Here is a 12,943-nt window from a genome sequence, read left to right on the forward strand (position 1 = left end):
TTGCTTTTATGTTGACTTCTCGTCTAAATGGACGTCTTTTTTATTTCTTTGACAGCTCGTTTATCCTGAGTTTTTCTATTTACCTTCAGACCATCGTTCACCACACACAATTATGAATGGTGAAAGTATAAATCTTGGTTGCTAGTCTGATGACTTTCTTTTCACGCATGTGCACATCTGATTAAATATGACTGGGAATTGATACTCTTTCCACAGCCCTCCACAGCTCATGACGCGTTTTAGTTGTTCTATCTGAGAAAGGATTCATGGAATTGGCCTGACCTTGAATTCCTGCTGCTTTTGCCTCCGCCTCCCCAGTACTGGGACTGTGAGCTTGTACCGCAGCACTCAGTTATCATCGCCTGTCTTAGCGGAGTTAAAAAATAGCCATCATTGCATCCCAGAAATTTCAGCTAGTCTTTGCAAGGTTAACATTTGTGCCGTTATAAGGATTTTTACAGAAGTTTGGCCCAGTTTCCTCGATCATCCCCTGATCTGTGACTTCACTTCTTTTATCCTCTGTTCTGCACACCTCAAACCTTTGCTGTCTCTCTCTCCTGAAGGCGCTGCGGGTCATGGGAAGAATAATGCGTGAGTGCTGGTACGCCAACGGGGCAGCACGCCTGACGGCCCTGCGCGTGAAGAAGACCATCTCCCAGCTGTGTGTCAAGGAAGACTGTAAAGCTTAGCTCTACGTACAGGCAAAGGAAGAGCGCTCACAGCTTTCCTTCCTGTCTCCCGCTTTGTGTAAATGTTTTTGCTTCTTTTCTGCTGTGTTTTATTTTAGTTCTACCTCAAGGATGACTCACTACAGTGTTGAAGTGTCCCAAAGGCAGCATGAAAAGATAACGCTAAAGTTAAGCATGGGCAGGTCTTGACTTTCCCAGTTTCCATGTTGTCCTTAGTTTTATGTTTAAAGGGGACACGACTCATTTTTTTTCTTTTTATTTAAGGAGGAAGATGTTATGAGTATAAGATAAGCTACATACAATGGTAAAAAAAATATTAAATTTTTGTTGTACTTGAACCAAGAGCATCCACAAATAAGATGAAGACATATTTAAAATGTGAACTACCGCATATTATGGTGAAATGGAACTTTAAAAATTAACTGGGTCATTGAAAAGTAAATTTTGCTCAGAATTTTAACATCTAAAGACTGGAAAGGTGGAGTATCAAAGTGACACCATGTTCTCAGGACTTGCTTTCTCTGCCTATTTGCCACTCTGCATCGCTACGACAGCTGTCCCTAAGTAGTTCGAAAGCCACTTGAGCCATAACTCCTCCTGATACATAACAGAGGTCCGGATGTCTCAAACACTGTGAAGTGGCCCAGAGTCACAGAGCTCTAGCCAGAGCTGGTCACGAACCCTGTGACAACTAGCACTGTGAAGTTTGCTGGCCATTATAGTCCCTTGAATTCCCATAGAGCTTTTCTTCCCAAGTGGGAAGATCAATCATCAGTTATAATATTTTAAATTTAGTCACATAGTGAATGCATTGAGTATTTTGTAAGACCATAATAGATTTTCTAGAATTTCAGAACCAATCTATTAGAATTTCATCAAAGAAATGCCATCATTATCCCATTCGATAATGAAAACAAATGTTTTCTGAACATTGCCAAACATTGACCAATTATAAGCATCCATTTTCTAAAGATGTATGTCTTAAGATGTCATTGCTTTTGAGGTTCATGGTTGGAAAGAAAATGACAGAAAGGTAAACAAGGAAAGAATTTGAGGAAAGTTCAGAGAACTCTCCCGAAGGAGTGTAACCCCTTACTGGTAACAGAAGATCACATCAGTGACTACAAGGCATTCCTGGCCTTTTAACAGGGAGCATGCATGGAAGGGTTTGGAGGATCTACCTCTATTCTCCATTTTTGAAGCTCAGAATATTTAACAGGACACCAGATATTTCTTTCAAATGTCCTATAGGCTTTCGCGAAGGTGATTTAACTCAACGTCTTTCAGTGTTCTGAAACAGTTTCCCAAACCCCAGTCCTTAGAACTTTCTAGAAAGTTCTAGAAATTCTAGAAGTTATTAGAATGGATGTGCTCTCTAACAAGGTCTTGAAAAAGTGATACATTAACATATTCTATTCTTTGATACTTCTAGCAGTAAAGACACATTCCATGGATATTTTTAAGGGCAAGTATTTGATTGTAGCCTTTCTATTATAAAGAAGGTGAAGTTTTACTATCTAGCATCCTCTAAAGCCCAACATGGTAAATGATGCTGTGAAGAATACAGTTATGTGTCCCATAAGAGGGTAACTTGATGTCTACATATCACTATGGAGATATGCTACTCGATCCATCTCATTTGACTAAGTGGAGATAAGAGAAACAAAAGCTGACAGCTGTGGAGTTTGCATGTACTTCCATTCTCAGTCATGTCCTCATCCATTTATAAGCACAGGGCACCCCATAACTTGCTTGCCACAATATTGGGTACAAGAGGGAATAACAAGATAGATAGGTCCTGCCCTCGGGGATTTTAAAGTCTAATTTGGGAGTGGGGAAAGACATGTGAGTATGAGGGAAGCGAGTAAATTGACAGATAAAATATGCAGTGGGATGCCTTTGAGTTCTGTGTGACAATGGCTTCTAGAATAGGTCTGAAAATCACTTCCAATTTGCAACACATTTAGAAGGGATCTTTATTTAGAATATTACAGCCTAATTATATCATCAGCATCAAAAGGTGCACCTACGTGAATGGATGCTAAGAAGAACTGTGCGAGGGGAGAGCTGGCTTATGTCTATTATCTTATTTCACAGTTTCTACATGACGGCAATGGAATTATTTACTTCAATGATTGTATTCAGATATCCAATGAAAAAAACCTACTCTATCCTGTTCCATTCACCACTGTTAGGGAAGTATATTTACTAGATTTTAAAAGAGAGGGTGTTGTAACATCTTTATTTTGGTCATATGTTTTATAATTTATTTCAGAGTATATACAAACATAACTTATATTTTCTTGGTTCAGATTTCACAGTGGAGAAATCTGCACATTGGTACATTTTGAGGCTTTTGCTCATTATTTTGTTGCTGAACTGTAATCCCTAAGTGAATAATCTTAAAGAGCAGAGCCGCAGAAGTAGTCAGGGAACAATAGAAGTTGTAGTTTTTGCTTAACTCTCAACATAGTTCTACATAGATACTGCTCACTTATAAAAAAAAATAGAGTAATGTTTAGAGCATAAGGCAGATTTACTGTACATATCTATGCAGTTCAATTTTATATTACATGTTTTTGATGGAATCTCATGTAACACTTGGTCCTTGTAAATTTTGTTACGAGCAAAAATATCTTCTTAGGTTAGGTGCAAAGTAACACCATTGCTTTGCTCCTTATGGATATTTTGGCTCTGGGTATAACATAGAGCTTAGGAATGCTATTATGAATTTTTAGTACTGTATGCAAAAAAACAGTGGGGTTTATATACAGCATCACTTCTTGAAATACAGAACACATTATTTGTTGTCTACATTTGAGCATGAATTTGTTGCCTTATAAGTCCTGCGTTTTGAGTTTGTAATCAGTACTGACTCTGTTGTATGCATTCTTCCTCGTCTAAAATATTTGGCATGTCACATCTAGAATTCTTAATTTATGTTCTGCCATGAGAGTTAAGTGAAACATGACTGTCATGCTCTATTTTAAGTGCAGCACTTGCTTTTCATCTTTATACTTTTCAATTAACTTTGCATTTTAAATTTCCATAATTGTATGAAAATAGTAACCTGATCGCAATGTCTGAAGAGTTTCAAATCGGCGTTTATTTTAAAATGAAAAAAAAAAAAAACTACAACACATTCATTAGATCAGAAGTTCCACAATCACTTATTGTTTTGAGTGCTTCTACGATTGCAGAATGATTAAATAAAAGAAACGTCTACTGTCCTGGAATTTTGCCACCATGGGACTTACTGAGACAGCAAACTCGGGCAATCTTGGAGTGGAAGCAAAAGTCCCAAGGAAGAACGCAGTGCACTGCCTGAAGGCAGGGAGCAGGCATCTGCCATCATACAAGGAGCAAGAGAACAACTTGAAATTACTTGGCAGGCAATGATTTTTGACTGATTCTTGAAAGGAAATATGAACATTTACATGGCTAAATTAATTCATTTAAAATGTGGAAATTTTGACTTCTATCAAGCAGTTAGGGAACAATAACAAATGCATCCAAGTTGGTAGCTGAATTCTTCAGTATTCGTTTCCTTTATGTAACTTGAAAAGCTAATATTATCAACCACTTAGAAATGTTTATGCTTAGTGTCCTAAAATGGTGTCACTGTAGTTTTTGAAGCTCCCCTCTCTCTTTTTTCACTTGTGGAATGTATTATCGCCATGAATAACAATACTGTGTTTTAATTCCAGATCCTGATATTCACTTAGATTTTATTCACTGTCTTAATGAAGAGTGTCATCATTTTAAGGGCTTTTAATTTTTTTTTGCAGGATTCTTTAAAACTAAACCAAAAAAGATAGAGAAACAGACAGATGGACAGAAAGAAAGAAAGAAAGAAAGAAAGAAAGAAAGAAAGAAAGAAAGAAAGAAAGGAAGGAAGGAAGGAAGGAAGGAAGAAGAAAGAGACAAAGGAAGAAATTTTAGAAGGCAAAAAATTTATTAAGTCTAGTATTAATCAGAATTTCTATAGTGTTCACGTTCTTCCAAGGATACTGATGCAAACTTCCTGGTGCCTGGCTTTCTCTTTACCCTCCACCTTACCTTTGTTTCATTATCTTTCTCCTACTATTAAACTTAATGTTCTTTCATCATCTTCCAAAATTATAGTTGCTTCCTAATTATTTTTAAACATAGCTATTATTTAACTTAATCATTATAGAATTGCACATTTATAATGGAGAAGAAATCCCTTAGTGTTCTAAATTCTTTCATATGTGCCACAGCACAAAATGAAAACGAGAATGTAAAAGTTAAATGGACTCTGAGCCTCAGACCTTGGTTCTAATATTTTGTAGATGAAGAAACTGAAGACCAGACATTAGATGGCTGCTAATGGTTGTAGAAACACAGTGGTGACACCTACTTCTGCAGCCTCGCCCACGTTTACAAGTTGAAAGGTCAATCAGCATGGATTTAACATTGCCTCATGCACATATTAACATCACATGCCATTCAGTGCTGGTGGTCAGACCCTACTTGTTGATGCATTTCTATTAAAATAGATGGCTTAGGCCAAGGTCACTAGGGAAAAAAATGAAAATAGACAAAGCAAAAACCTAAAAGTTGTTATCGAGATAGGCAGAAAAGCCATGGAGCACTGATGAGTTTGGAAATGTAATTGAAGAAATTTAGTGTGTGGAGGGTTTTAGTGCTGGCTGGAGGTGTAGAGCAGAGGCAGAAAGAGAGAGAGGACATGCCTCGCAAGTGAAAAGATTTGGGTTCAATTTTCAGCACTGGTAAGAGAAGGAAGATAGGAAGAGGTAAGAAGGGAAGAAAGGAAGGAAGGGAGGAAGGAAAAAAGAAAGTGTTCTTAGTATGAATAATAATTATCGAAGCTTCTGGACCTTCCTTGCTCCCTTCCTGAATGCATTGTTCCTTTCCCTTGTGTGTTGGAATGGTGAAAGGTGATTTGGTACACGAACTGGAGACTATGTTTAGTGTCATTTATAGTCTCTCTCGTGTTTGTTTTGTCATTGGCATCATTGTCTCCTGGTGGCAGATTTCCTGAGCTCTGCCCCCACCACTCTACTCAGCTCTGTCCTTTCATGTATTTGAGCCCTGTCCAGACTGTTACACACGGAATGTCTTAACAAGGTTTTAATTTCCCCACTGTGTATAAGAGGCCTCGGCTCACCAGTTCATTAGTGATCGCTCTCCTGACACTGGGAAGAGGGCTCTGTTAATGGCAGACATGACTTTCTCTTCCATTTTAGTCAGACTGTCTGGTTATCTTGTAGCTTTTGGCTAGTGAATAAAGAATGTCAGCTTCTGCTTTCATGCTGAACTCCGCTTCAACAGCGACTTGAACAAAGACTGTGAAATACATATCCCATAATGTGATTGCTCATGTTACGCCTGTGATAATTGAGCCATTGGTTTGTTTTATTCCTGCCATCCTTTGAAATATTTTTATTTATTTATTTTTATGTGTTATGGGAGTTTTGATTGAATGTGGGTCTGTGTACCATATGCATATCCGGTGCTTGGGTAGGCCAGAAGAGTCTGATCTCCTGGAACTAGAATTACAGGTAGTTGTATGCTGCCATGTGGGTCCTGGAAACCAAAACTTGGTCCTCTGGAAGAGCATCAGCCAGTGCTTCTAACTGCTCAGCCATCTCTCTTCTGCTTCTGCCATGTTTTTAGACTAAGCCATGTGCCATGCTGCTTAGAATGCAGATTATGCTGAAATTAGGTAACAATCTCCACTTTAAAATTTGTTATTGATAACTGCCAGGATTCTCCTCCAGTTAGTCATAGATGAACACAACATTTGGGAGAATATGAGCTCCAGCTCATCATTTTAATAATGCCAGGAATGTATTTTTCTCCTTGTTGGTTTATGTTACACTACAAGAAATTTTCCTCCTGGACCCAACACTTTCATTGGAATATGCAATTCTTCCCTGGGTTTTAGGAACCTGACTGTTCACACAGCCTGAGTGTGGTAGGAAATTCACCTTTCTTTCCAGCATCCCACATATAAATTCTCCACAGGGAATTCAACAGCTTGGGGCAGCTGAGGACTGAGGTGAGCGCTGGAACTAGCTCTTCCCTATAGACACAGTTCTAGACCTTACAGAAAAAAGACATTGTGTGTTTCTATATCAACATAAAATGCCCAGGCTTATCCATCATTATGAAATAGATGCTAAATTTAGAAATGGTTCTTGACATATGCAAACTGAACACAGAGTTTGGAAGGATAGAGTACTCTGACTTTTCTTCTCTGTATTCCCAAGAGTGACAATAGTCACGAGGTGGACTCTTTATCCTGGTGATGGATGTATCTTTTCCCCAACCTAAGTCATTGGCTGCAAGGCACAGTAACCTCAATTTCTATACATCTACTAACTTTTCATTCTGTGGATGAACCTACTCATTTGCTTCACCTGTAAAGGGAGGTTTGAGTGTCAGGCTCTAAGAAAGTTAACCATACTAAAAGATTTATCAATATGTTTGGCTTTTCATTGGCAGAACAGTAGTATCTAGGCAATTTTAAAGATGTAGCAGTTTCCTGTTCTCTTTACCAAATGAGAGAATCTGAGTAAAATATTAGACTCTAGTTCATTTTCTAGAATGGCTTATATCAAGCTCGTGTACTCTCCTGACCCTGAACTGGATAGGATTGTTCACACTTGATTGTTGTTTCAGGTTTTAAAAGGATCTAAAAAGAGAAAATTGGATTCAGGTCTAAAAAAAAAATAAGAGGATTTTGGATTAATTTTTAAAGCACTAATACTAATTATGCTTTTCTTGAGGTAGTGATTCTCTTCTTATACCTAAGAACATATTACACATGTCAAAACCATTGCATTTTGACATTGCGAAAACACACCTTGAACTCTTGAACTACTGTGAGCAGAATCACTGTTGTAAAGATCTTTTTTTTTTTTTTTTTTTTTTTGGTAAGCTTGCTGGTATTAAGTATGTAAAAAAAGATGTCGACTTCCACAGGCTCAAATGAATGTACATAAGGACTGTGAAAAATAAATAAATTGGGTTTTAAAATAAGAACTGGGAGATAAATTGTATCTAAACCGCGCAGATGGGAATTGTCGTGTGGCTGTGTTTTCATTGTTGAAGGTTGAACAGAGTTCCACAGAGTCATGGATGACATTCAGATGTTTCATGACTTTTGGATCTGCGAACATATGCATTTTATAGTCATGTATACTTATATTGTTAAGAAATAATCATATTTTAGAATTTAGCAAGAACTCAGTGATAGCCTTCATACCAAAATGTTTAACTTTGCCAACAGCTAGTCATAAAAAAGTATTTATTTTAAAGCTTTTTAATACAATTGCATAACTTCTTGCCGCCTCCAGGTGTACATTCTTCTCTGCCTAAATGTTATATTTTTATGTATGCATTTTCAGAAAGCATATTGTTTTGGAAAGTGGCAAAGACAATGAATTAAGCACTCGTTGCACTTGTTTCTGTAAAGCATAAAGAGCTCTATTTTAAATAAAAGAAAACGTGTCATATGTTGGTGTCCATGTGCTCATATTCTCGTTCACAACTGTGTTTATATTTGTATGCCGAGTGCAGGCAGGGGACTGGGGATTGAGAACTGGTTCTGGTAGTGCTGGAATCTCCTCCTTCCCTCCCTCCCCCCTCTCTTTCCTTCTTTCCTACCGAGTTTTATAGAATTCTACAATTTCAAAGCCAGAGACACCCTTATTTAAAGCTTTTTTTTTCTTTTTTCTTTTCTGAATGACACGTAGGACAATATATTCTTCAGGGATTTATCTTTTCAGTCTTTTGCATTCATTTTTTTTCCATTTTTAGTTTTGATCTGTGTGCTTTGCCTACATGTGTCTATGTGCACAAAGTGTGTTCAAGAGACCAGAAAACAGCATTGCATCCTCTGGGACTAGACTTACAGATGGTTGTGGGTCACCATGTAGGTCCTGGAAATGGAACTCAGGTCCTCTGGAAGAGAAGCTATTGCTCTTCTCTACTGAATCATCTCTCCATCTCCCTACCCCATGTTGAATTTTAAACATAATTTATTGAGAAAGTACCAGTTTAACCTGCTTCTATCCCATTTAAAAGTGACAACCACTCAAGTCATTGATGGGCCTTCCCAGAACAGTGCAGACTCAGTGGCTTCACTTCTGGGGTCCCTATCTCCAGATTCTGCCTTCCTGCTGTTTCTTGGGCCTTCCAAGCATAAGCCTGTCCTGGGCGTTTTCCCAGAATGCCCATTCCTTAGATGTGAATGCACTGTGGATGCCAGGGAGGGTGCTGCCTTTTCTGTCTTCTCTGAGCATCCACCATGAGCTGCGTCCTCCAGGTGTGCTTTATTGCACTTAGTACTACTTGGCGTTATTTTTCCAACCTATACCTAGTGGATATAGACTCACAGAGTCTAACTCCCTGAGTGCTGACTTATAGAACTTGAAGATACAGTTTTAAAACCTTAAGAGTAGTGTATTACTTTACCTGATGAGAAAACTCTGTGGACCTTATTACCCCCAACCGTCTCTAATAACCAGGAGAACTTTTGACCCTAACTAATGGTGGTTATTTGGAAATAATATTACAGTTTTGATGCTTTGAGCACTTGGCATAACTGGCAGGATACTATGTTGTTGTTTTTTTTTTTCCCTTGGTAAAAGCCCTGAAATTCTTTTGCTACTTTTTAATTTTATTTTTAGGGATCATCATTTTTTTTAATAGGCACCCCCATGATCTTGCATTAAATACGTACTAAGCAGATTTGTAAGCAATTATTATTTATAAAAACTTTTATTTTTATCTACTTATAGATTTAAAAGAACTTGCAAATAAAAAATGATAGAAAGAAAAGAAAAATCACACACCCAAATTAACCGGACCCAAAGTCTATGTAGCTCAGTGAACTGTACTGTTAAAGCTGTGGAGGTTCTGGTTAGATTTACACTTCCACTGATCTGGACCAGTAGGTGGTTCTTTTGCAACACATTCCTGAGAGAAAGGACCAGGAGATAAGAAAAGATGAAAGTAGAAAAGCTGTGTTCAGGAGGTCTTGCTTACTAAATCTTGAATTGGGTAGCTTTCTTAAAGTCTATTTAATTACAACAGTTTCCCGAGCGGGTGGTTCTTATTACAATATCTAGCAACATTATAATTATAATTATAATCACTCTGTAATTAAAATATTTTAATATTATTTTTCTTTCATCTATTATTCAATCAATGTTTATCAGATACTATTGCAATATAAGAGTCATTGTCAGAAGATTTCAAATCTGACTGATGAGTTAAGTACATACAATTTGGAAAGCCAGTCCAGGAAAATATATATTGTTTTTGTATTATGTAATAAAAAATGATATAACACCCACAAGATATACAAAGCAAACATTTATTTAAATAGGATGGTTTCCAAGAACTTTCAGAGAAAAATTAAATAACTCCCAAAATCTTGATGGTAAAACATACCTAATGTCAAAACAAGGCTGCAGATTTGAGAAGTGGAAAGGCTGTCTTGACTTTAGAGGGTGCAAATGGATCTACTCTAAACAAAATCATAACCGTGCTTGGCATGGGGACAAATATTAAACATCAGAGAAGACATAGGACCTGAGTGTCAATTCCCATGAAAGATCAGGGAACTTGGCAAGTTGAACCTTGCAGGGAGGAAACATTGACCTGAGTCCAATATGAGAAGAGAAAACAAACAAACAAATAAACAAACAAACAAAAACAAAACCACCAAAACAACAATATAAAAAAACTTTTGGATAGGAAACTTCCCCAAAGAGATGCAGGAATGTCATATGTCATTTATGCATGGAGACAGGTGTGTACAAGGATCAGATCTTTGTGTTGGATACTGTTGTTGAGGGAGCTTCTGAAGGCTTTAAAGGAGCACTAATTGCAAAGCTTGCATTTAATAAATGCAGATGAAAGCATTGCCTTGAAGATCTTCTCAAAATAATACGAAGGCTCCTCAGTATCCTATCTCCTCTAATCAGTAAATCTTTAGAGATATTGTTACATTGGTGCAGAATTTCAAGATAACCTGCTGTTTCTCTGAAGCAATACAATGTAGTATCTCAAGAGGCAGAAAAAGAAGTAAAATATTTCATCTTAAAATCATTTAGCATAGTAAATATGACCCAGGTAATTTTTAAAAGCACACACACACACCCCATTGGAAAAAGACTACCTTATCATTTTCTCTCTGCATGAAGAAATTTCCAGGTGCCACTGAACTGTGTGCATTAAATTTCAAATACAGTCAAATTGGATTTAGAGCTACTAATGGCTATTCCATAGAAGAACCCTTGCTTCAGCAACTTAGGAAATTACACTTGATTTTCTTTTGAGTGTAACTCAATTGTGCTTGAAATTGTTCATTTGAACCCTTCTAAACAAGAAGCAGGTGGTTAAATGCGGGGCCCTATTTAACATTTACACAAAACGTTCCCAGCACAATGTACTGTTGCCCTTTGAATATCAGCTGCCTTTCCATTCACTATCACAACCTGTCCTTCCCTGGTCATTTCATTTGACCTTGCTACATCCCTGAAAAGAGAATTGGCTTCACTGTAGTTACCTGCTAGGTATCTAAGCTATTTTTTATAGTCTTCCAGCTAAAGCTTCTAATATGGCAAGTGCTGGTTATTGAAGCGGTGTAAGAAAAAGGAATTGCTGAGTTTGCCTTATTTTTAATGGAGAAACACAGAGTGACATAATCATATAAGATAGTGAACCAGAACGGGGAAATACAGCCCAGGTTCACTGTATAGCTAAAGCAAGGCTTTGCAAGAACTCGTTTCGACCTTGTGCAGCAGACTAGAGCTTTACATTCAGGAAATCCATGAGCTAGTTCATGAAGTGTTCATTTCTATAGTTCAGCTTTTCCTTTGTCAGAATATATGGGTGATACCATAACATCCCACTAGAAGCCTGCCTCCCAGAGGCACTTATACATGGAAAGTTTACAGGCAGGTAGGGAGGTAATGTTTGGAAATGTACACATCATATCCTTCCTTCCTTCCTTCCTTCCTTCCTTCCTTCCTTCCTTCCTTCCTTCCTTCCTTCCTTCCTTCCTTCCTGCCTGCCTGCCTGCCTGCCTGCCTGCCTGCCTGCCTGCCTGCCTGCCTGCCTGCCTGCCTTCCTTCCTTCCTTCCTTCCTCCCTCCCTCCCTCCCTCCCTCCCTCCCTCCCTCCCTCCCTGCCTGCCTGCCTGCCTTCCTTCCTTCCTTCCTTCCTTCCTTCCTTCCTTCCTTCCTTCCTTCCTTCCTTTCTTTCTTTCTTTCTTTCTTTCTTTCTTTCTTTCTTTCTTTCTTTCTTTCTTTCTTTCTTTCTTTCTTTCTTTCTTTCTTTCTTTCTTTCTTTTGTAGTCTTCTGTGGGTGGAGGATGCAATTATCTCTTCTGCTTTTCTTGCCTCTCTGCCCCACCCTGCCCAGAGGAGAACTCTTGTTCCCTCATCTGAATGCTTTCTTTTCTCTGTGCTCACCAAGGACTGTCTCCATGTTTCTAAAGTCTAATGTTTACCCAGGACTAATGCTTGAGACTCTTCTCAAATACCCCTTCTTGCTGACTTTCTTTAATTGTTGTCTTTACCATGGCTGGGGACTCCCTAATCTGTGAATTTGTTCCAGTCTTCCTCCTAAGATCCAGAACTGTTGATGGAACCACAATGCTCACCTCAAAGTGAACAGAGGAGAGTGTATTCAAACACGGAAGACCGTTGTTCAGAAACCTGCAATCCTGTTGCCCCAAATGATATGTTTCAATGCAGTAACAGCTTCATGAATTTTTTATAGTTATAGAACAAAAATGCATACACTAAAGTATTTAGAATGTGATGATGGAAGAAGCATTAGGTGTACTGATTATAGGAAATCTCTGTTACAGGTTTCTGATGGTACTTAAAAAAATTAGTTTAGTGGAAGCTTTCGGTCTACAAATAGAATGCAGGTAACCATCTTCAGTGTTAAAGCTACAAGGATGCTAGTAAGACATCAATTAACTGTTTATCAAGGGAGCTAAACAAAGCCTATAATAATTTGGCTCTGGATCAGCCACATTCCAACTCTCTACAAACCTGAAGTTCTAGCCAGTCAGCCTTGAAGAAGTGTCAGCCTAGGAGAGTGTGTCCTCCACACCCCCTAGGGAACTCCATTTCACAGGCCTGATGCCTAGCAGCTTTCTGATGCATCGGCTTGAGTATGATAGCATCCTTTCAGAGGAAAGGATGCCTTTTGGCTTTCACCTTCCTTGGCTTTGTATATAGA

The 12,943-nt window shown here is 38.2% G+C and overlaps 1 protein-coding gene across 1 annotated transcript in view; it reads left to right on the plus strand.

The window, feature by feature from the left end:
- Positions 1–8,179, plus strand: part of Acvr1c (activin A receptor type 1C) — an 89,782-nt gene extending 81,603 nt beyond the window's left edge. Inside the window, exon 9 of the mRNA XM_021152763.3 lies at positions 564–8,179. Within this exon, the coding sequence (XP_021008422.1) occupies positions 564–689 (126 nt within the window). The 3' untranslated portion in view covers positions 690–8,179. The remainder of the gene's footprint in view (positions 1–563) is intronic.
- Positions 8,180–12,943: the final 4,764 nt, after the last annotated feature.

This window comes from Mus caroli, unplaced genomic scaffold, assembly GCF_978045245.1.
Source record: "Mus caroli unplaced genomic scaffold, Mus_caroli_1 scaffold_2, whole genome shotgun sequence".
NCBI classification, from domain to species: domain Eukaryota; kingdom Metazoa; phylum Chordata; class Mammalia; order Rodentia; family Muridae; genus Mus; species Mus caroli.